This window comes from Bombyx mandarina, chromosome 17, assembly GCF_030267445.1.
Source record: "Bombyx mandarina strain Sakado chromosome 17, ASM3026744v2".
Classification (NCBI taxonomy): Eukaryota; Metazoa; Arthropoda; class Insecta; order Lepidoptera; family Bombycidae; genus Bombyx; species Bombyx mandarina.
The window spans coordinates 4,304,772-4,330,068 of record NC_143223.1 but is presented as its reverse complement, the minus strand read 5'-3'; the positions used below and the strand labels follow the sequence as shown (position 1 = coordinate 4,330,068).

The window sequence follows — 25,297 nt, the reverse complement described above, 5'->3', positions numbered from 1 at the left end:
CGTACGCTAGTCTGCCTATAAGGACAAAAAGTAACATTAATAATGAAATATGTACTTTTCCCGAGAAATAGATTCTTCTTAAACAACCCGACGGAAACAACGTGTGGAAGTGGAACAACTATAATAAAACCACTATATTTATAGTGATGTTTACATAAAAAGGAAGTTTTATAACTCTATTCTATGCTATACAACTTTGCTAAAGGGTGACTATGAATAACTGATTAGTTTTTTTCAAACCTTATTACTTTTATACACTGACTAACTTAACCTTTTTTAATTGATATATCTATGTAACTTAGTGTTCCAAAAGTAATTTTCAACAATTTCAACACATCCGGCTAATTTAAAACCTGCGCATGCTCAAGGACGGATTACAAAACAAAAGTTTTATTGAGGCCTGAACAATTAATTATTTTTTTTTAGTTTGGCTTATCCAAACTCTTTTACTTCTCAAACCATACCATACATTTACTTACCATAGACCATAATTTACATTATAAAAGTTACACAATGACTCAATATATAAATGGTGTTATATTATTGATAAATTAACTATTTTTTCTACCTAATCGTTGGTAGCTTATTATTCAAACTGCAATTTTTCGCCCCCTACCTATTCTAGTAATTTCTACTAATCTAGTATAAACTAGATAAACTGTTTCAATATACAGTTGTCCTTCTAAGATTGTTTTAATCACGGAACATCACAAATGAATAAATATCACACGTACAACTTTTTCTGCGCTACTCACCGGCTGACTTCCGCGTGAGCCTTCACCAGTTGCGAATGTATAAGGGAGCACAGTCGGTAGCAAACGTTGCGGGTCGTACCGTCCAAGTCGCTTTGCTCCGTAGACGCTGAGCGTTAGACAATAAAGTTCAATTTCGTTTGACTGATCATTTAGATACAGGGTGAAGTATACGATACAGCAATGTACAGGAGGTACTATTTCGAGGTAGTCTTATAAATCATTTTTGAAATATTCATATTCATCTTAGTTCAGAAACATCATCGTATTTTACGTTTTATGATTTTGACTCGTGATGTAAACACATCAAAAATTCTCGATAAGGTCAATGTCATATGACGTTTAGTAGTAAGATACTACGAGTAATTATATCCTACTCTTTTACGCATTCAAGTCATGGAAACTACTGTAATCGAACTTTTTCTAGAAAAATGAACTATCTCAAGAGAACTCTGGATTCTTTGATAGATTATGTTTTGTAAGATTACGTAAAGCAATACTCATAAGTAGATTTAAATTGAAATAAAAATTTGATAAGACATTAAAAATCATTATTTATTTTTAATTTCGTTATGTTTACTATGAAAATTTATGTTTTTGGTATGTTACACACAACAATTTTGTTATGATTTTTTTATGAATACTGAACCACTAAACAATAGTTACTAAATATCGAAAAAAAAAAATCGAAAAAATAATATAAAAATGTAGAAAGTCATAAAAAATCATGTAGGCAAATAAATATATTTTACATTTGAGACATCGACCTCATGGATCAAGGACGTGAGCTCATTCGCCCGTCTATAGAGTAAAAAAACCATTGCTATAATGAATTTTGGTCAGTCTCTATTTTTGTTGTATGAGTATCGGTTACTTACGATCTTCAATAGTAGCGCCCTCCTGAGTGACTTGCGCGCTGGTGTTGGACCCTGAAGCATGCACCGTTGAATCCGACGTTGAATTCGTATGTGTCTTTGGAGTGTTTCCTTCGACCTGTAACGAAAAAGTCCAGAATACACTTCTAAACATAAATTCATATTTTTCGATTACCCTTAATACTTACATCCCTGTTCTGATTATTTTCGATACAAGGTATTTGTGGCCAAACATTTGGTTCCGTCAGGCGCATGCGCGACCGAAAATATCTAGGAGGCCATGATCCCCGCGATTACAACAAAAAGCATTGTACATTTTTACATAAAATAAACACTTTATTATTTTATTTAGAGCTGATTTTATTTAAGCGTCCTAAATATTCGTGTATCCAATTTAACAGGTAGAATATTAATATTGAGACTTGGCACGTATGCCTGAAGGTAACGATTATAAGCTCTGTTGTTTATTTAATACAAGGTGGACCATTAAACGCCCTTTAAGCTCATAGAAAAAGTACCACAATTCCTGAGCCTCTAGTTCTAAGTTTAATTGAGGGTATGTCATTTGGATGGAGCCCAGTGATGGACTTATTTATTCCGTAAAGCAATACTAAATATATTAGTGGTCCCGCGGTAGTCGAAATTCGACTATAATTTATTGAAATTATAAGTTTGTACACTATTATGATTCTATTGTCAAAGCTTATTATATTTCTATAATCACAGACTTCGCCGAGACTACACTTTAGACAAATATTATTAAAGACAAACAATATGTACATATTTAATCTATTCTCAATTTGACCACAGACTATAAGCAATAAGAAAAGTATGACAATAAACAAATAGTATGCATGCGTGTGTGTGTGTGTGTGTGTCAAAAACATGGTTAGTGTGTGTAGTGTTTCTCATTTATTCATTTAATGTATCTTTTATGCATTATTTAAAAAAATATTAGCATTGTGCACTTCTTCTCTATATTCTCTAAAAGTGTGGGATATTTCATACTCCTCCGTCCACGCAATTTTCATAAAAAGGGGTACAAAGTTTTTGCTTCACATATTAATATAAAGATAATATAACCTCCATAGGCTCGACGGTAACGTTGGACGTGATGAGGGTCCTCGTGGGCGGCTTCTCCATGTGCTCGTCGACCAGCATGTCGGTGGCGGCCAGGTCGCCGCCCGGCTCGTTGGGCGTGAACAGGCGCGCCAGCTGCTCGTGCACGCGCCGCTCGCCCGCACGCGGCGTGCTCGCCCCGCGCTCGCGCACCCGCTCCAGTAGACCCTGACACCATATTATCTGTACAATTGCTTAGATGGCTGGACGAGCTCACAGCCCACCTGGTGTTAAGTGGTTACTGAAGAAGCCCATAGACATCTACGACGTAAATGCGCCACCCACCTTGAGATATAAGTTTTAAGGGCTCAGGATAGTTACAACGGCTGCCCCACCCTTCACGCCGAAACGCATAACTGCTTCACGACAGAAATAGGCGGGGTGGTGGTACCTACTCGTGCGGACTCACAAGAGGTCCTACCACCAGTAACCTCAGAAGCACACTGCCATATTAATTAGAACTAGCGGTCCCCTGGTAGTCGAAATTCGACTGTAATTAATTGAAATTATAAGTTTGTACACTATTATGATTCTATTGCCGACAATTATACTTCTATAATAATTACAGATTTGACCAAGACTACACTTTAACAAATATTAATAAAGGCAAATAATATTACTCTATTCTCAATTTGACCACAGACCATAGGCAATAAGAAAAGATTGACAGTAAACAAATAGTATGCATGCGTGTGAGTATCTGTCAGAAACATGGTAGTGTGTGCAATGTTTTTTTTTAAATAATTTAATGTATTTTTTATAAATAATTTAAAAAAATATTCTTCTTCTCTATATTCTCTATAAGTGTGGGAAATTGCATACTCCTCCGTCCGCGTAATTTTCGTAAAAAATAGATTATCGATCCAATTTCTCAACTGTTCACCCGTAGCAGTGGCACTATACTATTAGAATGACAAAAGTTGTGAAAAAATATTTGTTGGGTCTTCAAGCGACCTGGCTCTACCTCCCATTATTGCTGAATTCCATGAACGTCAGTAACCACTTACCATCAGCAGGGTCGTATGTTCGTCTGTCTAAAAGGGTAATAAAAAAAACACATAGAATCCGATGTTGTCATCTATGCCGATCGTATCATTAAGGCCACAGCCAAGAATTATTGGAAAAGTTATGTTTTTGTTCAAATCATGACATTATTCATTCTAAAGGCGAACATTAATTACCAAGAAATGATCTTCATGGAAGAAAGTAGTACCCATCAAGCGATCCAAGAATCGACAGTCCTTATACAAATTGAGCAGTTTTCTCATTATCTGTAAATAAACAAAAAAAAATCAGTAACTCACCAAAGTGACATTAAAAAGGCCAATACTAACAAGAACTAGTTCAACTTATTCATTGGTTCAATTTTTTATGTTTCTTTTTCTTTCGAACATACTGTTTGCTGCTCAGTAATGTTACGCCCGTACGAGTAGCGCCATCTATTGTCACACGGCGGAAACGCATATCGAAAATACTCGACTTATGAGGAATGTTCTGGATAAATCTAAGGATGTCTTATAGACTATATAAACGCTGCAGAGATGGCACGCAGTTAGTTAGTAATCTGAACTACTCGAAGTGAAATAGCGAACGGATCACCTGAAGCGAAGCGGAAGAAGTGATTTAAGAATTTTAAAGTGTTCTGTGAGTGTTCTAAGTGATAAATACAGTTTTAAGTTGTACTGTGGTGGAACATATCGACGCTTGAAAGGCAAACGTGACTAAGCGACAATAACTGCTTTGTACATAAATGATAGGCAATAACCATATTAGATGCGCAAAGAATATATATTTCTAGGTCTATTAAAATCATTTCAATCCTACAGCTAGATTCGTTATAATAGAATTTTTTTCAGGTATTTCAACTTTAAATTAGTCTACTGTAAAATTCACGCATTGGTGCTTAGTCACGTTTGCCTTTCAAGCGTCGATATATTTATCCCGAACCCCAGCGCGTAACAGTAATATAAAGTACCTCCTGTGTTTGAAGCGCAGGATGTTTGGCGAACATCTCCTCCAGTCTCCTCATGGCTACTCGTCCCCTCTCGATGTGAGCGGCGACGCGCGGTTCCAGTAGCCTCGGTATCGTTAGACCACTCGACGTACTCTCTACGGCGGGTACCTGCTGATTCTCCACTTTCGGAAGTACTGAAAAACCAAATACAATTTGCAATATAATAAAATATTCTGGAGATCCGTATGAGACCTCGCAATCAATGTTGGAAATGCATAAATCTAATGAAAGCCACCCTTCACACCACACCCTTCGTATGCTCGCCCGCTATAAAACTTCTTTGTTAAGAATGTATTGTAAAGGCAAGGGGACTTACGTACATAATTATTAAATTGCAATTAAGATACATAAATGAAATGAAGATCTTACACCTAATCATTTCGTGACTTTAAAAAAAAAGCAATCAATAAATTAAATATTTTTTCCTGCTTTTTCTAGGTGAGCTCGCGGAACTCAAACCTGACGTTGATAACACTGGCCCTAGCAAAAGCAGTGCTTCGCAGAATCTATCACCGGATCGGAAACGCGACCCACTGAGAAGATCCGGCGAGAAACTCAGTGGGCTACTTAATGAGGCTATGTATACGCACTGGGCGTGACATCCGGAGTGCGTGGCTCGTGTTCAGCATGTGAGCTCTGCGTCTCCCAGGAGTCCTCGGAGGCGGATCCCTCGGAGCCCCACAGTTCGCCCTCCTCCGAATCGTACTCGCCCACCTATAGCACCAATATTTAAATTTAATTTAGGACAGACCAGTTAACTAAGCAAATGGTATCACTCGGATATCAGGTCACAGACATCATCGTCAATAGTCATCGACCATGGTCAATTGACTGTTGTCCTATTCATTAAGACTGTACGCATTATTACACATCTAAACATTACTTAACGAATAAAAACATAGAATGCACTTTAAGAAGTACATTTTATGTGACATACCTTGTATAGATCCTGTGGCCAGCACATGCTGATGTGACCATCGACCCACCACACCTTCACTCGACCAGTAGGAAAGTTATCAATGACCTGTAGTACAAGAAAACTACTTTTAATTGTATAACATAGTACTTATTCTTCGTCGCTTTCTTCATTACTGAAGGTCGTGTCCTTGAAACTTGACCGTGGCCTGTCTGGTCTTCAGCTTCTCGTAGAGCGGTTGGGACTGGCAGCCCAGTTAGGGTGGTTATTTGGTCACACCAGCGGCTAGGTGATCGGACGCGTGGTCTCATTCCTTCCACCTTGCCACACAGTACACTAGTATGTGATTTTTTAAATGAGAATTATCCGATTTGATTTGATTACAATAAGATTTTTGTTAATTTATTTTTATTGCAAAGATAGGTGAACGAGGTGAACAGCCCACCTGGTATAAAATTATTGTCAGAGGTCACACTAAAGATTTAAGGCGTAGTACACATGAATGTCTTTGTAGACACGAACCCGAGTTTCAAAGCCAAGAAAACCATTTTTAATTGTATAACATATCCATATGTAATATATATGTTATTTATGTAACTGATCTAAGTTGATTACAAGAACATAAGTTCTTTGTTAAATTATTTTTATTGTAGAGACAGGTGAACAAGGTCAACAGCTCGGACCTGGTGTAAATTGATTGCCGGAATTCACACTCGAGATTTAAGGTGTAGACACATGAATGTTTTTACAGACACGAAGCCGAGTTCCAAAGATTACAAACAGTGAAGTAGGGCGCCCACCTGTCCCGCAGTGCAGTTGGCGTCTTCCCCGGTGAAGTTGGCGACCCGTATGACTACAGTCCCGGGCCGGTACTGGAAGTCCGGATGGTCCTTCAAGTCGTACACGCTCACCTCGCTCTCGTACAGCATTTGTGGACTATTTGGTGAAAATTTCAAGGTTAATTAATTCGTTTTTTTATGGGAATTTATGACCTGGTAACTAAGACCTTCAGGTCAAGTCTTATTTTAATTTATATTCTTATTTTTATGAATAATGATATTACGGAGTGAAATTAAAGGAAATGAGATGAGATGATATGGGATGAAAGATAATCTCAGTAACATGGTTGTCATTTACTGAGACTTTTTCAGTGGACTTTTTGTAGGATCTCGAGAAGTTACGTCTAGCGGCTTTATTGTATTTTCCCACATTTGTGCACTTTCACATATACTAAACAGTTAATAATCGAGCGTTATTACACATTTAAACCTGAAGAACCACCAAATAGACAAAATAAAACAAATCACAAAAATTCACTCTTCGCGTTCCCGCCAAAAACTCCTTAATTATTTAGTTAAGCGATGATCAATTCCTCTACAGCCATTGGCAACTCGACTATTTAGCCTATCATAAATTGAATTAATTAAAAAGTATATTTTGGCAAAAAGCAGGTCCTACTTTACGATTTGACGTTTTTAAATAAACAAGTTTGATACTCACACAGGTTCGTCAGCGCTCGTATATGTGCGGTACCAGTGCACGATGGCAGTGCGGCCGTGGTGGTCCACGCGCTGCACCACGCCGTACTCTCGGTGTTTTAGCTGCAATCACATTACTATATTCAATGGAGTCTAAGTGAGGTTAATAAAATAACAGTTTAAAAAAAAACAGCATATCTTTAAGAAGAAGTCATCCCTAGTTTTTTTCTTTCCGTATTTGGTTAGGTAATTTCACATTTCGACCACATTTTTTTACAAAGAGCTTAGATGATATTTCTTTTCTAAAATTGTTGTTAGTATTAACGGTGAAATTATGACATTCAATTGGAAAATGATGATTTATGAATGTTTAGAACACGATCAAACAAAAAGAATAAAAACATTTTTTATTTAGTATTTAAAGTTATACCTGTTGGTTCTCCTCGATATTAGCGGCGCCACTAACTACGAAGTCTCCCGGGAAACACTCCTGACCATCGAGGTGGTGGATGGGGTACAGCTGAGTCGAAGGAATGCCCATTTCAATTGTACCGTCCTGTGTTGAAATATAATAATATAATATGCTCATGTTAAAAACATTTTATTTTTTACATTATTGTACCTCATATTAGACGGGTACGACGCTGTTTATCGAAATCGGTTCCTTAAAGTACAAGAGTTACATAAAAAAGAAAAAAAAAGTTGCGCGTGCAACTTGGTGCACGTGAATAAAGTGAAACTTCTTTTTCGATGTGTTGTATTGTGGTTTTCTTCATTTTTCATCCTTAAATTAGATTGCTTTTGTAATAGGGAATGCTGTGTATAAGAGATGCGACATCTCCAACATTTATAATATATATATTTTAAATTATAGATAGAAAAATAAGCATATATATATATATTTTTTTTTAAAGACTTCATTAAAACATTGGACACTACTCGTTGCTAACGCTCGCGCTGGCTAGTAACAGGTATACTACGCGCGTACGTTCGAGTGACACACATTCACTTTCGCTCTGTCTCTTTTTATTCCATGGTATTATATATGGTCGCATTAGAAGTTTCACTTCAATATGTATGCAACAACTCGAAGTAACAGAATAAAATTTTATTATTACAAGTTCAGTCAGAATAAACATTTTTTTTTTACCATTTTAGTAGCCTCGAATTGGAACAAAGATGGCGTGGGTCCACTAACCTGCCAGACGACGTTGGCCCGGCTGGTGGTGTGCAGCGTCTCCACGACGACGCGGTCGTTGTGCTTCGGGGGCGGGGCGGGGGGCGCGCGGCGCACGGTCCGCTTGAGCCGCTTGCCGCGCAGCAGCCGCACCGCCAGCTGCGGGGAGCGCTTGCCGCCGCGCGACGCCGCAGACGAGCAGCGAGACGACCACGTGGCGCCGCTGCAACACATCGTCGACAACCTCGTCATTACAGCGACCCGACTTCGATTCCCACTTTTTTTATTGCTTAAATGGGTGGATGAGCTCACAGCCCACCTGGTGTTAAGTGGTTACTGGAGCCCATAGATATCTACAACGTAAATTAAGCGCCACCCACCATGAAATAAGTTCTAAGGTCTCAGTATAGTTACAACGGCTGCCCCACCCTTCAAACCGAAACGCATTACTGCTTCACGGCAGAAATAGGTAGGGTGGTGGTACCTATCCGCGCGGACTCACAAGAGGTCCTACCACCAGTAAAACGACTGACGATATCTAGCGATGTACAAAGCTGCATGCGCTACTAAACTGTGTCCCTACAGTGATCATCGCCCATGGACATCAGCAATGCTAGAGGTACAGCCAAGCAGCTGCCTACCGTTAAGCTGTCCATTGAGCTAGGGAACATCATCACCTGTCCGTGTCGCTGCCGTCGCTGCTGGTGTTCTCCCAGTTCTCGGAGTCATCATCGTTAAGGGCCACGTCAGACTTGCTGTCGCCGTTCAGCAGCGATCCGTGTTCCTTCGCCGGCTCCGGGCTGCGGACGTGGGATTTACTTAGCCCACTTCAATCACGATATTATTAGTTCTATGTTTACAGGGTGCATTACTCACATATATCTGTGTGTTAATGAATAAAAATTTAAAAATAAATAAGACATGCAAAATGCGACTCGCGTAGAACACAGTAAACATGTCGACGCTTGAAAGGCAAACGTGACTAAGCGACAATAACTGCTTTGTACATAAATGATAGGCGATAACGATATTCGATGCGCAAAAAAACTATATTTCTAGGTCTATTAAAATCATTTCAATCCTACAGGTAGATTCATTAAAATAGAATTTTGTTCAGGTATTTCAACTTTAAATTAGTCTACTGTAAAGTTCACGCATTGTCGCTTAGTCACGTTTGCCTTTCAAGCGTCGATGTGTACTTTCTTGTCACAATACATTTTATTTCACACATAAAAAGCAGAAGATCTGCATGTAGGCAAAGAAGAAAGAGATAGAAATTGCCATGAAACGCGATTATGTGTTTTTTACGTTTTATAATTATATGCCTTTTTTATTATTATAGTCCACTACAATATTAATTCAATTTAATTTGCGACGGAATCTTGCGTTTAATATTTTCATTTTAAAATTTTATGTTTCGAATATTTTAAATCATTCGTGGGAATCGTTCGCGTCCAGAATTCTCGGTATCTCGGTTAAGACATTTAATGCGAACTTTTTTTTTTATGATTGAAGGATTACTGGTGTCCCGGAGGCCTTTCCAGTTTCACCAGGACAGGTGGGCGAGCAATGGCTCAGCCAGGAGGGTGGTATTTGCTAACAGCTACCCGAGCGCCTCCGAAGGAGACCTAACAACTCAAGAGTAGCTGCTTCGCGAATGAATCTACTACCGGATCGGAATCGCGACCCGCTGAGAAGATCCGGCGAGAAACTCAGCGAGCTGATTCATGGGTTAGATTTCACGGCGAACTCTTTGTCGAGTTCGACGAGTACGGTTACCGAGGTCCCTAAGCCTGCTCCTAGTGTTAGAGCTGAAGGCTTCTAACGCAAAGGTTATTGGATCTAATGGATCCGTAAGGACGTGCTAATGCGAACTACACGGCACCGTAGAGACGTATATGGCCGAGTACACGGCGCCTCGGCTTGCAATTATGGTTTTTTTTATGCATCAATACCGTTTCTACCGTTGCGATAACTTTACGTAACGCACATGGTCATATACGTAAAGTAACGATCTTATAATATCAAGTGTTGCATTAGGGTTCGCGCTATTAATTTGAACAAATTGATCATGCCAAGCGCCACGGCGCCGTGCGTTCGGATCCCGATCCTTCACGGCGCCGTGTACTAGGCCATCTTTTTTTATTTATTTTTTATTGCTTAGATGGGTGGAAGAGCTCACAGACCCCCTGGTGTTAAATGGTTACAGAAGCCCGTAGACATCTACAACGTAAATGCGCCACCCACCTTGAGATATAAGTTCTAAGGTCTCAAGTATAGTTACAACGGCTGCCCCAGTCTTCAAGCCCTAACGCATTACTGCTTCACGGCAGAAATAGGCAGGGTGGTGGTACCTACCCGCGCGGACTCTCAAGAGATCCTACCATCAGTAAAATACATATTATACATCTCCACGACGCCGTGTAGTAGGCATTAAATGCTTAAATGCGTAAAATGAACTTGCTTATCATCATTCTTATTAAGTGTTAGTTAGACCATTAGAAACCTACAAACACCAATTTAGAAGTACCTTGTTCCAGACTTCAGTGTGGATAGTCAGATCATTAGAGTGCTACGAACATGAATTTTTAAAAATACCTTATGCCAGAGTCGTTCTTCTCCTCGGTAGCAGTGTCTTCTTGACTGCTGGCCATGGGTAGTGAGACGTCGCCGATGGGCTCTATTTTGATGCTGGGACAGCTCGGGTCCGCCTTGAGGACCTCGTCTAAGTTTTCAAGTTTCTCCTCCGTCATGTCTACTTCCATTTCATTCTGTGTATAACAAATTTAAAGGAATTTAGAGGTTTGGATTTCCTTTGTCGAGATTCCGATCTTTTTTTTTTCCCTGCCTATGCTGATAGCCTTGACAGGCTATTTCAGCTTCACCCTAACGCGTGTAGATGAGCTCACGGGGCTCAAACACGAGTGTTGCTAACACTGACCCTAGCAAGAGCAGTGCTTCGCAGACTCTACCACCGGATCGGAAAAGCGACTCACTGAGAAGATCCGGCGAAAAACTCAGTGGGCTGTGTCTATGGATTAATTCGCTCGATGAGCCCTTCGTCGCAAGCGACGGGTTCGACGAGGACGGTGACCGGATTCCGATCTGGTGATTCAACAAAGCACTCATTTTGCTAAGGCAGATGTTACTGATCTCTTGGCCTAGGCCCCGTGAGCTTACACATCCAGTGAATCCAGAGTAGGCCTTCAAGTCTATTGACAATAGGTAGGAAAGACAAATGGTCCTTATTCCGACCATGAATATTCAACACCGCAATACTTTTTTTAAGACAGTTTATTATAATGGACTGATAAAACGTTAACTCAGACATTACACATACTGAAACCATTAAAATCAGCGGATGCCATTATTGGTTTAATTAACGAATGATTGAATTTCCACCATAATTGAAAACTCAAAACGTTTGTTAATTTTATGTTGATTTGAAGTATTTTCATAGATTTTCTACCATCAAAGACTTAGATCGACAGTGTATCGAGTTAAGGGCATTGAAATGTTTTGCTGTGACACACCCTGTATAACGAGACTGTACAGGTCATTACGGATCCTCCCGATCCACTAATGGAGCTTTTAGGTACCTCAAGCACCGGTCATCGTTCTCGTCCAACCCGTCGCTTGCGACGAAGGGTTCGGCGAGTAAATTAACCCACAGACACAGCCCACAGAGTTTCTCGCCGGTTCTTCTCAGTGGGTCGCGTTTCCGATCCGATGGTAGATTCTGGGAAGCACTGTTGCTAGGGCTAGTGTTAGCAACGTCATTAAGTTTGAGCCCCGTGAGCTCACCTAATTGTTAGGTTACGCTGATATAGCCACTCAAGGCTAATCAGCTTTAAAAAAAATAAAAAAAGACACTGTACAATTGCACTTACATCGGCAGGCTTCAGTTTCCTGTGCGATGAGGCTCGTTTCTTGGGCCGCGAAGGCACGTGTTCACTAGAATTAGTTTCCGATTTGGACGATTTCTTTACTGGACGAGTCTGTTTACGTTGGTTCCTGTAGATTTTACCTGGGGAACGATAATCTGATTCTTAATTATAATGTTATTGCGGGCTGACGTTTTGTATGATTGTAATTATTTGACTAATTTCAAAACTGTTGTGGACTAATGTTAAGATGCTCGGCTTATTTGTGCCGATGTTCTAATCTCGCAGGTAGAAATACATTTTTGTTTAGAAATTTTCTATTTTACCTTTCTGAGAACGGACTGGACAAAGGAGTTATATACGAATAATTTCGTGTAGTAAAGTTATCAAGTAGAACTTAATCACTGATGTTAGGGTGTGCTTTAAGCTCGTACAGATCGTACGTTCCGGTTTGAGAGGTTAGGGTGTGCTTTAAGCTCGTACAGATCGTACGTTCCGGTTTGAGAGGTTATCTTGCATATTTGAAAGTACGATCTCTCGTCTCACAGTCAGTAGCGGCATTACTACAACAAACAGTTACTTCCAGTTGTATTTGAGGGGAAAATAGTGGAATCTAATATACAAAATGAAATACCAGTTGGAGATACGTCAGTGTGTGTGTGAAATATTCCCAAATTGATGATGAAAAATGTTGGCTATCGATAATAACAGTTCCACTTACTCTGCTGCTTCCTCCATTGCTTTTTACCAACAAATGTATCTTCTGTGGTAATTGTCAGGAAGTTTCGATCTCCTACTTGTAATGTACACGGCTCGAACACATTTAGCAATTTCAAGTTTTTTAGGTCGTCTCCTGGAAACAATGAATTGATTTTTAATTATAGAAAAAGCATTGTTACTTACTTATATTACTTTCGCTCTTTTTGGCATGATTCACATGAAATATGCATATATTTTTAAATCTATGTGTTCTTATAACCTCTTTTAAATGGTCATGACTTTACCATCATACAATCTACAGTAAGTAAGGTTATTATCGAATTTCTGAGCATTTCAAATTGGTCTCTTACTTTTTATATGTTTATTACACTGTAGTTGGAAATAGGCAAACGGACGCCACGAAGAAGACAATATAAAAGACGAATGTAAGAGATCGTAATTATTCAATCACTATTTTTGGGTAATATTTTTCTCTGGACTATCGCATTTTGTTCAAAATCACCCATTTCTTAATTGAAAATGCAAATATTTGTGACTGTTTTTCCCCCTACCTAATCAGTGGTAGCCTAAGTGGTTATTCCAAATACGCCCAGACGGGGGTGACCATGGATAGATGTTAGTGATTTAAAATATATTGTTAGGATATTTGAAATCTGATAAAAAACAAAAATTTATAACATATCATCTATTTCAATAAAGATCATTGAGCGTTTTTTACCCGCTTTTTTTAAAGTCGCGAACATAAACCAAAACACTTTTAAATCATAGTGCTTCCAATCATATTTAATATTATGTGGTTATTTTAATTCATAAAAATGGGAAAATGGAAATAAAAGTAAAATGAAATTCATATTTTAAGTTGACTATTTGTCCTAATTACTAAATATGACCGCTCAGTAAGTTAAAATATCAGCCATATAGAGATAACGCTCATGCCGCAGAGTTTATAAATATAATAAATGAGAATATAAATAGAGAAAATGAATTGGCTGATTACGTGATTCGAAACAACTTAAACAGGCAAAGAGTTGCATTCACGCCGATAGAGGCAAACAATCCCGAATTAAGAGATTTTCCACAATTAACTTACGACGAGCTATTTTTATTTACCTTGGGAATATACCATTTGAAATTGGCCAAATCTTATTGCCATGAACACATGCGGCCAAACGGAGTGTATATAATGGAATTATACCATCCCAGAGAGTTGGTAGAAAATAAAATATTAATACGAGGCAGAATACAGTCTCGTCACATAAGAGCAAAACGCTATTATACATATATACTAATAAATCCGGCATTGCAAGGAAGACAAAGCCTCGAAGGGTATTACTGTTCCTGTATACACGGCCGCCGCACTGTAAGGAGTTGCGCGCACATCGCCAGTGTGGTATACTTTTTATCTTGGGCTATATATCAAGAAGAATTTCACGCACCTGCGGCGTTTTTAGACGAAACTCTTGTAGATTTGGATGCGGCAGAATAAAAGTAAAGAGAAAACATGTTTTTTTTATTCCTTTTTTCCTCTTGAATTATTGCACAAAAAAGTAAAAAAAAATATATTTTTTTAATGTCCAGTTTCTCCTTATTCCCACGGCTCACAGATATGGGACCTATACCATTGTAAACTAGATTCAATTGCCTATCCACCAGACCTAATTTCATTTTTGTTCGCTGTAGGTAAGTGTCCCATACAAAGGTGCCCGATGTCCTTTATATGTTTAATGTTTAAAATGAGTCGACTATTATCAAAGGCGGCAATCTGACTTTTGGACAATGATTGGTAAATCAGAAAAACGAATTATTGACTTTGTATTCCATTGGCAGTCACAAAACTCTTCGGAACGACATCTTAGATAAATAACAGGTTAACTATTAACCTTTATTTAATGCAGGTTTTGAACCGTATTCTTTGAAGGAGACGATTATATTCAAATAAATCTGTATTGACATATCAATAAAATTTTTTTGTCCAAATGTACAGATTGCCGCCTTTGATAATAGACGACTCAAATATACTAAAATTGATTCACATCAGGTATACCACTAATCACAATGCTTTATGTAATCTATAGTTAATTGGGTTTCACTTCAAATGATGTCACATATACTGACGATACATCTGAGTTGAATGTATCTTCAGTATGTAATCTTTGTAGAATTTGAATGAAAATTGTGTAATAAGTGCTTTTAGGTTTCCTATCGTCCACTTTGTAAGATATATCAGAATTGTTTTACGAAGTATCAGCATGAGTTAAGTAACATCAATTCATAATCAGACTCACCTTCCACGAAGAACTTTGGCTGTTGAGGAGCTCCGGTCTCTGTTGGATGAGTACAAAGGGCACGACACTGCCAGTGCACACTCACGCTCTCCGTGACAACCGCTTCTACAGTAAACTGAAAAATACATATAAGAAACCATTTTTGTTTTTTGACATTTCAAAGCAATTTAGAATGGGTGTTGTTAGGAGAGAACTTGTTTAAAACAGTTTTTTTTTATGTGTAGTGTATTTCGTTACAGGAATTTGTCGTGTAGTTTCTATTTAAGCTATATAAGCTTTTTAAATTTCATTGTGATTAAAATGATTTTCATACCATCGTTTTGGTTTCAAATTATGTAATAATATAATATATCTCTAAATTAAAAACTATTTAAAAAAATATCATTATAATTTAAAAAAATTAAACATTTTAATATAAAAAAATTTACTTACACAATTAAAAAATTTCAAACCTTATGATCATGCATCTTATGTTTTCTAGCAGCCTTCATTTCCTTAGTCATGTGCAACCAGTTGGCGTTATCCAAGGAACCCAGAGGCCCGTAAACCACTTGTCCAGGATAATATTCAGACGAAGAGTACGGCGTGGAGCGTCGGCGTCGCATGGAGTAGTCCTCGAGAGGGCACGTGTCTAGGTCTGAATACTCGAGACGTGATCCATCGGAGGATACTAATCGTAGTTTACTGTGCACGGCCTGGAGAAACACTTTTAAAATATGATCTGTTTTTGAGATCAATACATCTTTTGATTTTGTAATTTAGACAATTGGATGGGTTTTTATCAGGACATTATCAAATAGGGAAATTAATTTAAAATAACTAGATATGGTTGGGAAATAATTTCACTCATTGCACTTATAGAGTACTTTTGGGACACACTTATATTGAAACATCCTTAATCAATTTGTATTCTCTTAATAAATTTAAAATGTCTATCTCCATTTAAATGTTCTTTAGATAATCACACAGATATTTAGAGTTAAAAAATCAAAATCTAACCTTAGAAGTGCCAACCCATGAATCAAGACAAACTGCTAAATCAGGGGAAAATTCTTCAAGAGGCTGAAGTCTTTCACTTGCTACACTGGGGATCACGTGTTTTGTGCCCACAATCTGCAAGGCGGCCGTCATTACAATGTCGCGGCAATATCCCCTCTGGGTATCCTTGCCAGCGATGAGGCGACGAACCACATCACCTGGCATAAGGGACCTGTCTGCCAGACCCACCTGTTCACAAAATTCAACTAGCTTATATATAAATCTTATTCTTTTAGGAATAACAAATCTTTATAATATATTAGCTGAATGTCAAATTATTTTGAAAAATATTCCACCTCTTGGGGAAATATTGTGGTCTCTCTATGGTTGATTTATTTATTTATTTATTATTTATTTATACTTTATGCACAAAACAAAACTTGTACACAGGCGGACTTAATGCCATGGGCATTCTCTTCCAGTCGACCATAGGGTGGTGCAGAGATAATGCATGGTAGGTGCATTGACAAAAAAAATAACAAACAACAACAACAAAACAAAAAAAAAGAACAAACTCAAAACAAAAATCTTCCTTAAAATAATATCTCAGTATTATAGAATACATATACTACAATTCAATATACCTATGTATAAAATAGTAAAATACATACATACACATAATTACACACAATAATATACACATGAAAATACACAATTTAGTATTATAGTTAAGAATGGCTAAAAGTAAATATATATATATATATAATATAATAATAATAATTGAAAAATGAAATAAACTAGTTTGGAGATGATTCTTCCAGTTTTTTGTGGATGTGTTCGCGAACTTTGAGTTTAAAAGTAAAGCGATTGCTGATCATCCTGATTTCTTTGGGAAGCGAATTCCATAATATTATGGACTGTACAAAGAAAGAAGAATGTAAAAAAACTGAGCGATGGATAGGACATTGTAAGAGACGATTATGTGAAGAACGTAGAATTTTGTCATGGCTTGCGTTCAAGTATTTAAAATGCGATTTTAAGTAAGAGGGTGAAGAGGCAGAGTCCAAAAGAGAAAACAAGGTAGTAAGCGCTCTCTCCTCTCTACGCTGACGGATCGGTAACCATTTCAGACGAGTTCGATGCGCGGACACATGGTCATATTTTCTAAGATTGAAAACGAATCGAATGCAATTATTGAGAAGGCGGTCTAGTTTGTTGAGGAGATCTGCATTCAGGTCATAGTAACACACATCACCGTAGTCTACCATAGGGAAAATTAAAGTCTGCACAAGCATGGCCTTTACATTTGATGGTAGCATATTTTTTAGTCGATAGAGAGATCGCAAGGTCCTGATGACTTTTTGACTAATGGATGTTACTTGCGCTCTCCAACCAAGTGTAGTGTCAATGTGTAATCCAAGATTTTTCACGTTTCGGCTAAAGGGGATGATTATGTCATTGAAAACAACAGGCGGCAGCTTAAAATTACTGATCTTACTCATATTTCGATGGCTACCAACAATTAACGCCTGGCATTTGGTAGGATTCACCGCCAGACCAAACCTATCGGACCAATTTTTGATTGATTTTAAATCATTGTTTAGTTTGGTAATAGCATCCGATATGTGATCAACATCGGTTTGTGCGTACAGTTGTAGATCATCGGCGTAAAGATGAAATGCACACCGTAGCTCAGGGGTGAGAAAATTTATAAAAATTGAAAACAAGAGAGGAGAGAGGACACCGCCTTGTGGCGGATTTACATTATTTATTATAAGTTTTATGGTATATTTATATTATCATTATCATTATATTACATATTATTTCAAACATTTCTAATACTTTACTTTTCACAGTCACACAAGACTAATAAGAGCAATTTTAGAATTTCATTTTTTAGAGTACAAAGTACAAAGAAGACTATATTATAATGTGTTAAAAAGTTTAAGTAGTTGACTACAGTGCTCGAACATGGCAGGACGTAACTGGACATATCCAACAATGATTATACATGCAAGCCACAGTTACAAAGACAACTGACAGATGAACTTGCATTTCCAATAGAACTATTAGCTCTGCGAGTTGGCTTAGTAAATTCAAGCCCTACAACAATTCTTAATAAACTAAAAGTATTGCAATTTGTTTCAAATAAATTTTGCTTGTTTGTACTTGAATACACATATTTTTATTCTTGCTATTTGTTTAAAAGATGTTGAACTTAAGGCCTTTTATGATAACAATGAGGAGAGTACAATAATGCAAAAAAAATATTTGGTTTGAATTTTTTTGGTTTTTATTATCTTTATACTGTATCCATGTTTTAATGTAAATGAATCATAATTTACTACAAAATTATACAGTGTTTTCTAATTTCACATGTTATTGTCTATTAGTGTACCATAAGAATCAAAGAAGACAAACACCAAATTAATACTTGCCCTCATTATAATGCTCACAAATAATTATCACAATGAAATACATGTGAGGACTGTTGATATACTGTGTTCAGTAAGCAACTATCTGGTCAAGAAAAATGCAAAAATGTCAATTTAGATATTCATTATCATCCTAAGCTAAATGAATTGAATCATTAGCAAATATACACCTGAACCTGAACCTATGATCTGATGTAGGACTAAGATCAATATCATTATTTTTTATTTATATTTATTTAAAATCTTATTAATTACATAATATTTTTTAAAAAAGATATTAAAAATACAATTTTTTAAAAACACTATATAAAAATAGATTGCCGCTGATGGCGGTGTCTACGACACAAGCCACCAGTGGTTAGGACTCCAGAGTGAGAAACCTCCTCACAATGCGTGCAGTATCGAGGATAACTGCTTTCTGTATTAGGCCCTTAACCCAGCTGGATAACGAAAGTTTCTTAAGATGTTGATCGAAACTTTTCGCTATCAAGCCGTGTACCGATACAACTATTGGAACAATGATGGTTGAATCAACACGCCACATGGCGGTAGTCTCGTGGGCCAGGTTCATTATTTTTATTATTAAGCATTAGAAGTGTGAGCCATCAATAATAAATAAAATTAAATAAACTGTATTAAAACCCTCTCTAAATTGACATAGTAAATTTTGAAATATTACTGAGAAACTAAACACAAAAGCACAAAATTTTATGTTATTTTTTCAATAAACTGGCACTACAATCTCCTTTCGCACAAAAATATACTTCAGCCCCTTTAGCACCAGGTTACAGAATTAATTACTGGTATTTAATGAAGAACGTTTCTTCAGTTGGTTTTTCATTCATATTATTTTTAAAGTGTATTTTATATTAGAAATAAATGATAAAAATCATTAGAAAATCGGCAGATATTCTATTTGGAATTTGATGAAACAAAATCTATTGTAGCCACAAAAAAATGTTTTTTCTTTTATTAAATATTAAAATTACTATTATTATGTTTTTGTATACTTCTTTAATGTTCAGTATTTTGTTTTCTAGTTTAGAATAATAAGATAAAGAACATTCGTTTTGTTTGATAATTTTCCCGTTTATTTAGTTTTGGTTGACTGGTTATGGTTTTCTGCTATTTTTCGACATTCTAAATACCTATTAAGTAATGTGAATCGTTTACGCTAAATTTTTTGCGACGTAGCAAACAGTATTATTTTTTTACCCTCGCAATTATTTCAGATGTGTCATAAGTCATCTTAAAACTAAATCTATGACACGAGATAAAAAGGTCTTTGCACTCATCCTACCCAGATCGTACAATCACATTGATTTAAAATCGTTTTATGGAAATATGATTAATTAAAACCGGTGTCCCCTGTGATCATGTCATTTGGTTTGTATTCTTGCTTACCGATTTCTCAGATATAACGCGTTCCGTGCCGGAAGGATGCCATACAACACGAATTTCTCCTTTTTGTATAGGTGTTTCAATGTCGCTCTCCTGGTCACTGGAGTTAGCTTCATAGTTCTCGAGCACTAGGCCGAAAACCACTTGGCCCCGGTTGTTGATTTTATAAACTTCATCTTCATAAAAATATTGAAAGTCGGTCGGTGATCCTGGATTTTGCCCCGCCATATTTGACGGGAATTATCTGAAGACACTAATAATTTTGTTTTTTACAAGAATAAATTCTTTCTGACAGCTGATTGCAATGTGTGGCGCATGCGTCAATAAATTATGCAGCGGAACCGCCATCTTTCGGAATTCTTAGTAAAAAAAGATACGTTCCGTTTTACCGAATAATTTGAAAATTGACTTTAACATCTACACCTACTTTTAAACCTGTATTATAAATGTAAAATTTTTAATATGTTTTGTGGAGACTTCATTTAGTTAGAAAATAATGCAGAACACAGAGCTTACATACGTCTTGAATTAAGTACTCCTCTAATGAAGTCGCTAAAAAGTATAGTTTTGTGAGTTTTGAGTATGCCATATGTAAGTAATAAAGAGGTTTTATTTCTTTATAGCTTAGATGGGTGGAAGAGCTCACAGCCCACCTGGTATTAAGTGGTTACCGGAGCCCGTAGACATTTACAAAGTAAATGCCGCCACCCATTTTAAGACATTAGTTCTAAGGTCACAGTTCAGTACAACGGCTGCCCCCAACCTTCAAACCGAATAGCATTACTGCTTCTCTACAGAAATAGGCGGGATAGTGGTACCTACTCGTGTGGACTCACAATACGTCCTACCACTTGTAAACCAAAGTCCATAGGTATCAAAAATGAAAAAAATCGTGTTCTATTTGAACATTTTACAACATTATACGAGAGGTTTGCTTGTGGTCCGCATTATGACTACTTACAACCGTATGTACCAGACTCATCTGCCATTGATAACACTAAAAAATCTATAAAATTGAGGAGACTACCTACCGGAGTAGGTACACTATCGTACATGTTTGAGGGTAAACTAGAAAGAGAAGATATTGTTGTTCAAAAATTGCAATCTAATTAAATGCAAGCTTATCTTTTAAATGTAGTCAGCACGCTTCAGGTTTTTACGGGATTAGTTCTAGTGTATTGCTTTTTAATAGTGTCACAGTTGCAGCAGGCGTAGAATCAGATAAATTAATAATATTTCGCCTTGCACGTCTCGGTACAGCTACGTATTTTGGTATTGCTTCACCTCTCTCGTGTTAAACGTCCAAACCGCGGCGGCGCCGTTATTTTGCCTCCGTGTTGACCGCAGGTGTCACGTACGGCGCGTCGCCCGGATTTCGGGCTTTTAACAGATAATCATAAAATTATAGTTTACTCTTTCTAATACATTTAAACTGTAACCAATGAATTTACCTTCTCTCTCACTGAATATTTACGACAAAACAACTGAAGGGGGCTGTGTGAATCAGTGTGAAATTCGAGCTCGGTTCGGTCGCACGTATTTGCGAATTATATAAAAATAACGGTTCAGTGAATTTGTTTATTGCTTAATAATGGAATTGTAAGTGTTCTTTCATTATATTTTACTAACACGGAGTAAATATTATTTGCATTTTATGACAAAAACAGTCTTTGAAGCAGCGGCCTCGTCATTTTTTGAACCTAACGGTCGTCTTTAGTTCGTCGTTTTTAATAGAAAAATTAATAAAATCCAAACGATTTTTTGTAATGAGATCAATATTTTAATGAACTTAAATATAAGTATTACAAAGGACGTGTATTTTAGTCGCAAATATAAAAATTTCGACTTCAAAGATGTGAAACACACCTAAGCGTCCAGATTACGGATTCTGAACACGTCGGGTTTGACAGCCGATGTTCAAATTTAAAGATACGGCGCAGCAATCTGATATAAATTTCAATCAATTTGATATAAAAAAAAATATTAATTTCTTTTTTTTTTGTTTTAGATATTTGATTTTTTTTAATTTTGTACCAGTGATTGGATTCTTTGCATAAGCCGACTTCTTGAACTAATTTATACTTTTTTATTTGCATAGATGGGTGAACGAGCTCACGGCCCACCTGATGTTAAGTGGTTACTGGAGCCCAGATACATTTGCAACTTCTTTTTTTTGTTTGTTTTATTGCATAGATGGGTGGACGAGCTCACGGCCCACCTGATGTTAAGTGGTTACCGTAAAAAGTTGATGATTTGTCATTGTTACCATCCGTATTGTTGCACAATACTAAAAAAAACGCTGCATGTGTTGTACACTTTTTTTTGCTATTTGGCGAGATACAGCTCGTTCACACATGGTCTCCATTCCACTGCCTTGCCCGAACGGGCTCTTGACGCGCACCCTAAAGTGCCCCGTTATTTATTACAACTACGCCGCGCGGCTCCGTTATCACAAAACCCTTCATTGTACCTCAAGTTGTTATTGTTTAACACTAGCAAGTGTTATGTTTAGTATGAACTATGCTTTACGTTGAAGTATTTTGTTTATTAGTATTCAACTACGTATTCAACTACGGTGTAGAATTATGATACACTGAACACAGAGATAACGCGTTTTTGAGCACGACTTGTGTATAAATAATAATATCTCAAAAAATTAAGCGATTACATAGGTTTTTTTATTTAAAATTAATTTTTTTAAACTATACAAATTATAATAAAAAATAGAACCATACACCTGTCCATATAAAATAATTTATTTACACCCCTTTAATTTTGCGTAAAAATCTGGCGGCGCGAGCCGTAATTCTAGATAAACTTTACGTGTCAGAGATACGCAAATACAACAGTCAGATCTACAATAAAAATAATCAACATAACTAGACTAATATTCTCACTAAATAAACAAAAATCATAGCGATAACATTTACCATTACTGAGAAAAATAAAAATTAGTGCAACAGTTCTCATTCACACAGTGAAATCACTTTCGTTTTACAGATTTTTTTGTTCTACATACCATACAATACAAAAAAAACAATTACTATACAACATGGTACTTTTAAAGCCCTTTCTAAAAAGGTATAACACTTGTACATTGGATCGCATTGTACAATGTATTCAAAGGAAAACAAAAAAAAAATCAGATCTCTCAGAGTGCTCCAGCCTTAAATTGCACCAAGGACACTTCAAATTTGAAATTCAAAACTTAAAAGTTAGTTGACATATTTTGCTCATGTTTTTTACTATTCCCGCTGATAATAAGTTGATCTAACATATTAATCGTATTTAGTATGATAAAACAGGAAAAAAATAACAAAAAATGAGAGTAAAATTATGGCGTCAGCGAACAAAGCAAACGCCAAAATGTATCAGGTTTAGAAAAGCCTAAATTTTGTGTCTCATGCTGAAACCTTTATTTTTATGTATTAGTAGATTACTTACCTTATAAACAACAAAAGACCACGTAAATATAACCACCAAAAGTATTAAAATTATTGGAATTAAGTCACAATAAACACGTTGCTACGCACTCCCGCGATTCGACACACACTTAAAAATTTCTATAGCTGTTTCCTTTTTTTTGTCGAACGTTTTTGCGTAGTTTGGTCTTCGATCAATAATAGTACTAGATTAAAGATCAGGAACAAAAATAAGACGCTCCAGTGGCCACGTTTGCAGACACGAAAACATCTTCATTTCTTAGAAAAAAGTTTAATAATGTTAACGACTTCAGTTTATTCTAAACCTTAATACTTAAACATAAAGTTTAATTACCATTGCAAAATATATGTATTTAGGTCCTTTCGTCAGAAAAAGAATATTATGGAATAAATTTAAAATGTCACTTGAACATAAAAAGACATCAGTACAAAAATATTTATTCTAAAATGATACTTAAGTCCTAATTTATAAGGTTAAAAATATTAGTTTAGAGAAAAAATACTTAGTGCATTAATTTTGTCATAAATAAATATGCATTTACTTTCTTCCAAATAAGCGCCACTACAGTTTACAATAAGTAGTTTAAAAAAAGTAACTCTATTGAAAAAAACAAGAATTTTATTTTTGCGGGAAAAATATTGCCAGCTTCAAAATTTTATATTTATATATTATTTTTTTTGTATTTTTTTTTTTTTTGTATAATTTTTTTTTTTTTTATTCTTCACGATAACATTGAAAAAAATGTTTATTTGACCTATCAATCAAATAGGTTCGAAAAAAAAAAACAAATCATAATGTTTATTTTTTATTTTGAATAAGTCAATAAACATATAAGTATATATATCTGTACTTTATTAGCCTTCGTTGTTATTTTTCACTATTTTTAAGAATTTTTTTTGTATGTTTTTTCTTCCAGACATGTGGCTTTTTTCGTTGAAGTGAATGCCCGGTTTCATGTAAATCTTGAATAATTAATTATTATACCACTTGCAAGCATATATTTTGCAAAATCTTAGTTTTTTTGAGACACTGTTTTTTGCACTAATTTTGAGTGTCATATTTGAGACGCTCATACTCAAAATCTATAAAATAAAACGACATGTCCATGTTTAAACTGGCTTGGCAATAAGCTTAAATTATTGGAAACAAAACACTTTTTGTCCCTGTCGTCAAAAACGTATTCTAAACAAATGAATTATGAGACCCACTCAAGTGACATTTGAAGTAGGTCGTTTATTTTGAAACGCGTGTTGTATAAACAAAATGTATGGGAACATGTGCCACTTTTATCGTGTTTGTATTAAGTACGTTAGTTTGTTTAAGAACTTTATAATATTACATCCAGCAAGCGTTTTAATTTTTTTTTATCGGAATATGAAAGTTAAATTTGCGTACCCCGTATTATTTTTATTAGAACTGTTAGGTGTAGTATTAGACATTACATAAAGAAATCTATCTTCTTGATAAATCCAATTGGAATTCTACAAAATTCCAATTAGATTTAGAGAAAATGTAGTTTTTCTAGATCTAGGTCTCGTGCCGCGCCGTTCGTGTTGATAGGCCGTACTACGTACCCACACGACGGGCAACGCGCGTTAAATGTCATTTCCACAGCTTAACCCGAGAAAGGTTCATAAGGTATACAGATGTCGCTACATTAATCATGGCAGCTTTTGTTTGCCCCTTGGTGTACTATTTTTAGAATATTAATATGAAATATCGATTTATTGACTATCGTTTACAGGGTGGTAGAATCGTTGCACCTACGCAATTACTGTTCAGTCTTATGATATCTTAAAGTTGGCAGAAGCGTTCATGC

At 36.3% G+C, this 25,297-nt stretch overlaps 2 protein-coding genes across 4 annotated transcripts in view; one reads left to right on the top strand and one right to left on the bottom strand.

Annotated features, from left to right (window-relative positions):
* The window catches only part of LOC114253197 ((E3-independent) E2 ubiquitin-conjugating enzyme UBE2O), a 28,576-nt gene extending 8,210 nt beyond the window's left edge, over nucleotides 1-20,366 (bottom strand). For 2 of the 3 annotated variants that reach the window (XM_028187975.2, XM_028187977.2), the window contains exons 1-19: nucleotides 20,038-20,366; nucleotides 16,220-16,447; nucleotides 15,673-15,915; nucleotides 15,221-15,335; nucleotides 12,937-13,068; nucleotides 12,222-12,358; nucleotides 10,930-11,102; nucleotides 9,009-9,158; nucleotides 8,353-8,554; nucleotides 7,585-7,710; nucleotides 7,177-7,277; nucleotides 6,477-6,612; nucleotides 5,698-5,784; nucleotides 5,351-5,474; nucleotides 4,722-4,894; nucleotides 3,928-4,017; nucleotides 2,711-2,914; nucleotides 1,631-1,745; nucleotides 756-861 (exon numbers count right to left, since the gene is read on the bottom strand). In XM_028187975.2, coding sequence (XP_028043776.2) covers nucleotides 756-861; nucleotides 1,631-1,745; nucleotides 2,711-2,914; nucleotides 3,928-4,017; nucleotides 4,722-4,894; nucleotides 5,351-5,474; nucleotides 5,698-5,784; nucleotides 6,477-6,612; nucleotides 7,177-7,277; nucleotides 7,585-7,710; nucleotides 8,353-8,554; nucleotides 9,009-9,158; nucleotides 10,930-11,102; nucleotides 12,222-12,358; nucleotides 12,937-13,068; nucleotides 15,221-15,335; nucleotides 15,673-15,915; nucleotides 16,220-16,447; nucleotides 20,038-20,262 — 2,867 coding nt within the window. In that variant the 5' untranslated portion in view covers nucleotides 20,263-20,366. The remainder of the gene's footprint in view (nucleotides 1-755; nucleotides 862-1,630; nucleotides 1,746-2,710; nucleotides 2,915-3,927; nucleotides 4,018-4,721; nucleotides 4,895-5,350; nucleotides 5,475-5,697; nucleotides 5,785-6,476; nucleotides 6,613-7,176; nucleotides 7,278-7,584; nucleotides 7,711-8,352; nucleotides 8,555-9,008; nucleotides 9,159-10,929; nucleotides 11,103-12,221; nucleotides 12,359-12,936; nucleotides 13,069-15,220; nucleotides 15,336-15,672; nucleotides 15,916-16,219; nucleotides 16,448-20,037) is intronic. The other variant, XM_028187976.2, reaches the window with a different exon arrangement.
* On the top strand, nucleotides 13,210-14,429 carry LOC149501101 (uncharacterized). The gene is made up of 2 exons (XM_089734399.1): nucleotides 13,210-13,235; nucleotides 13,833-14,429. Exons 1-2 carry the CDS (start codon nucleotides 13,210-13,212, stop codon nucleotides 14,419-14,421), a joined length of 615 nt encoding a protein of 204 aa, XP_089590525.1. The 3' UTR covers nucleotides 14,422-14,429.
* Nucleotides 20,367-25,297: the final 4,931 nt, after the last annotated feature.

Bases quoted from the DNA above. Each gene is read 5' to 3' on its own strand.
- LOC149501101 (XM_089734399.1), top strand. From the start codon at position 13,210: ATGACTTTACCATCATACAATCTACA. The intron at 13,236-13,832 runs GTAAGTAAGGTT...ATGACCGCTCAG, and splicing joins TTACCATCATACAATCTACA to TAAGTTAAAATATCAGCCAT.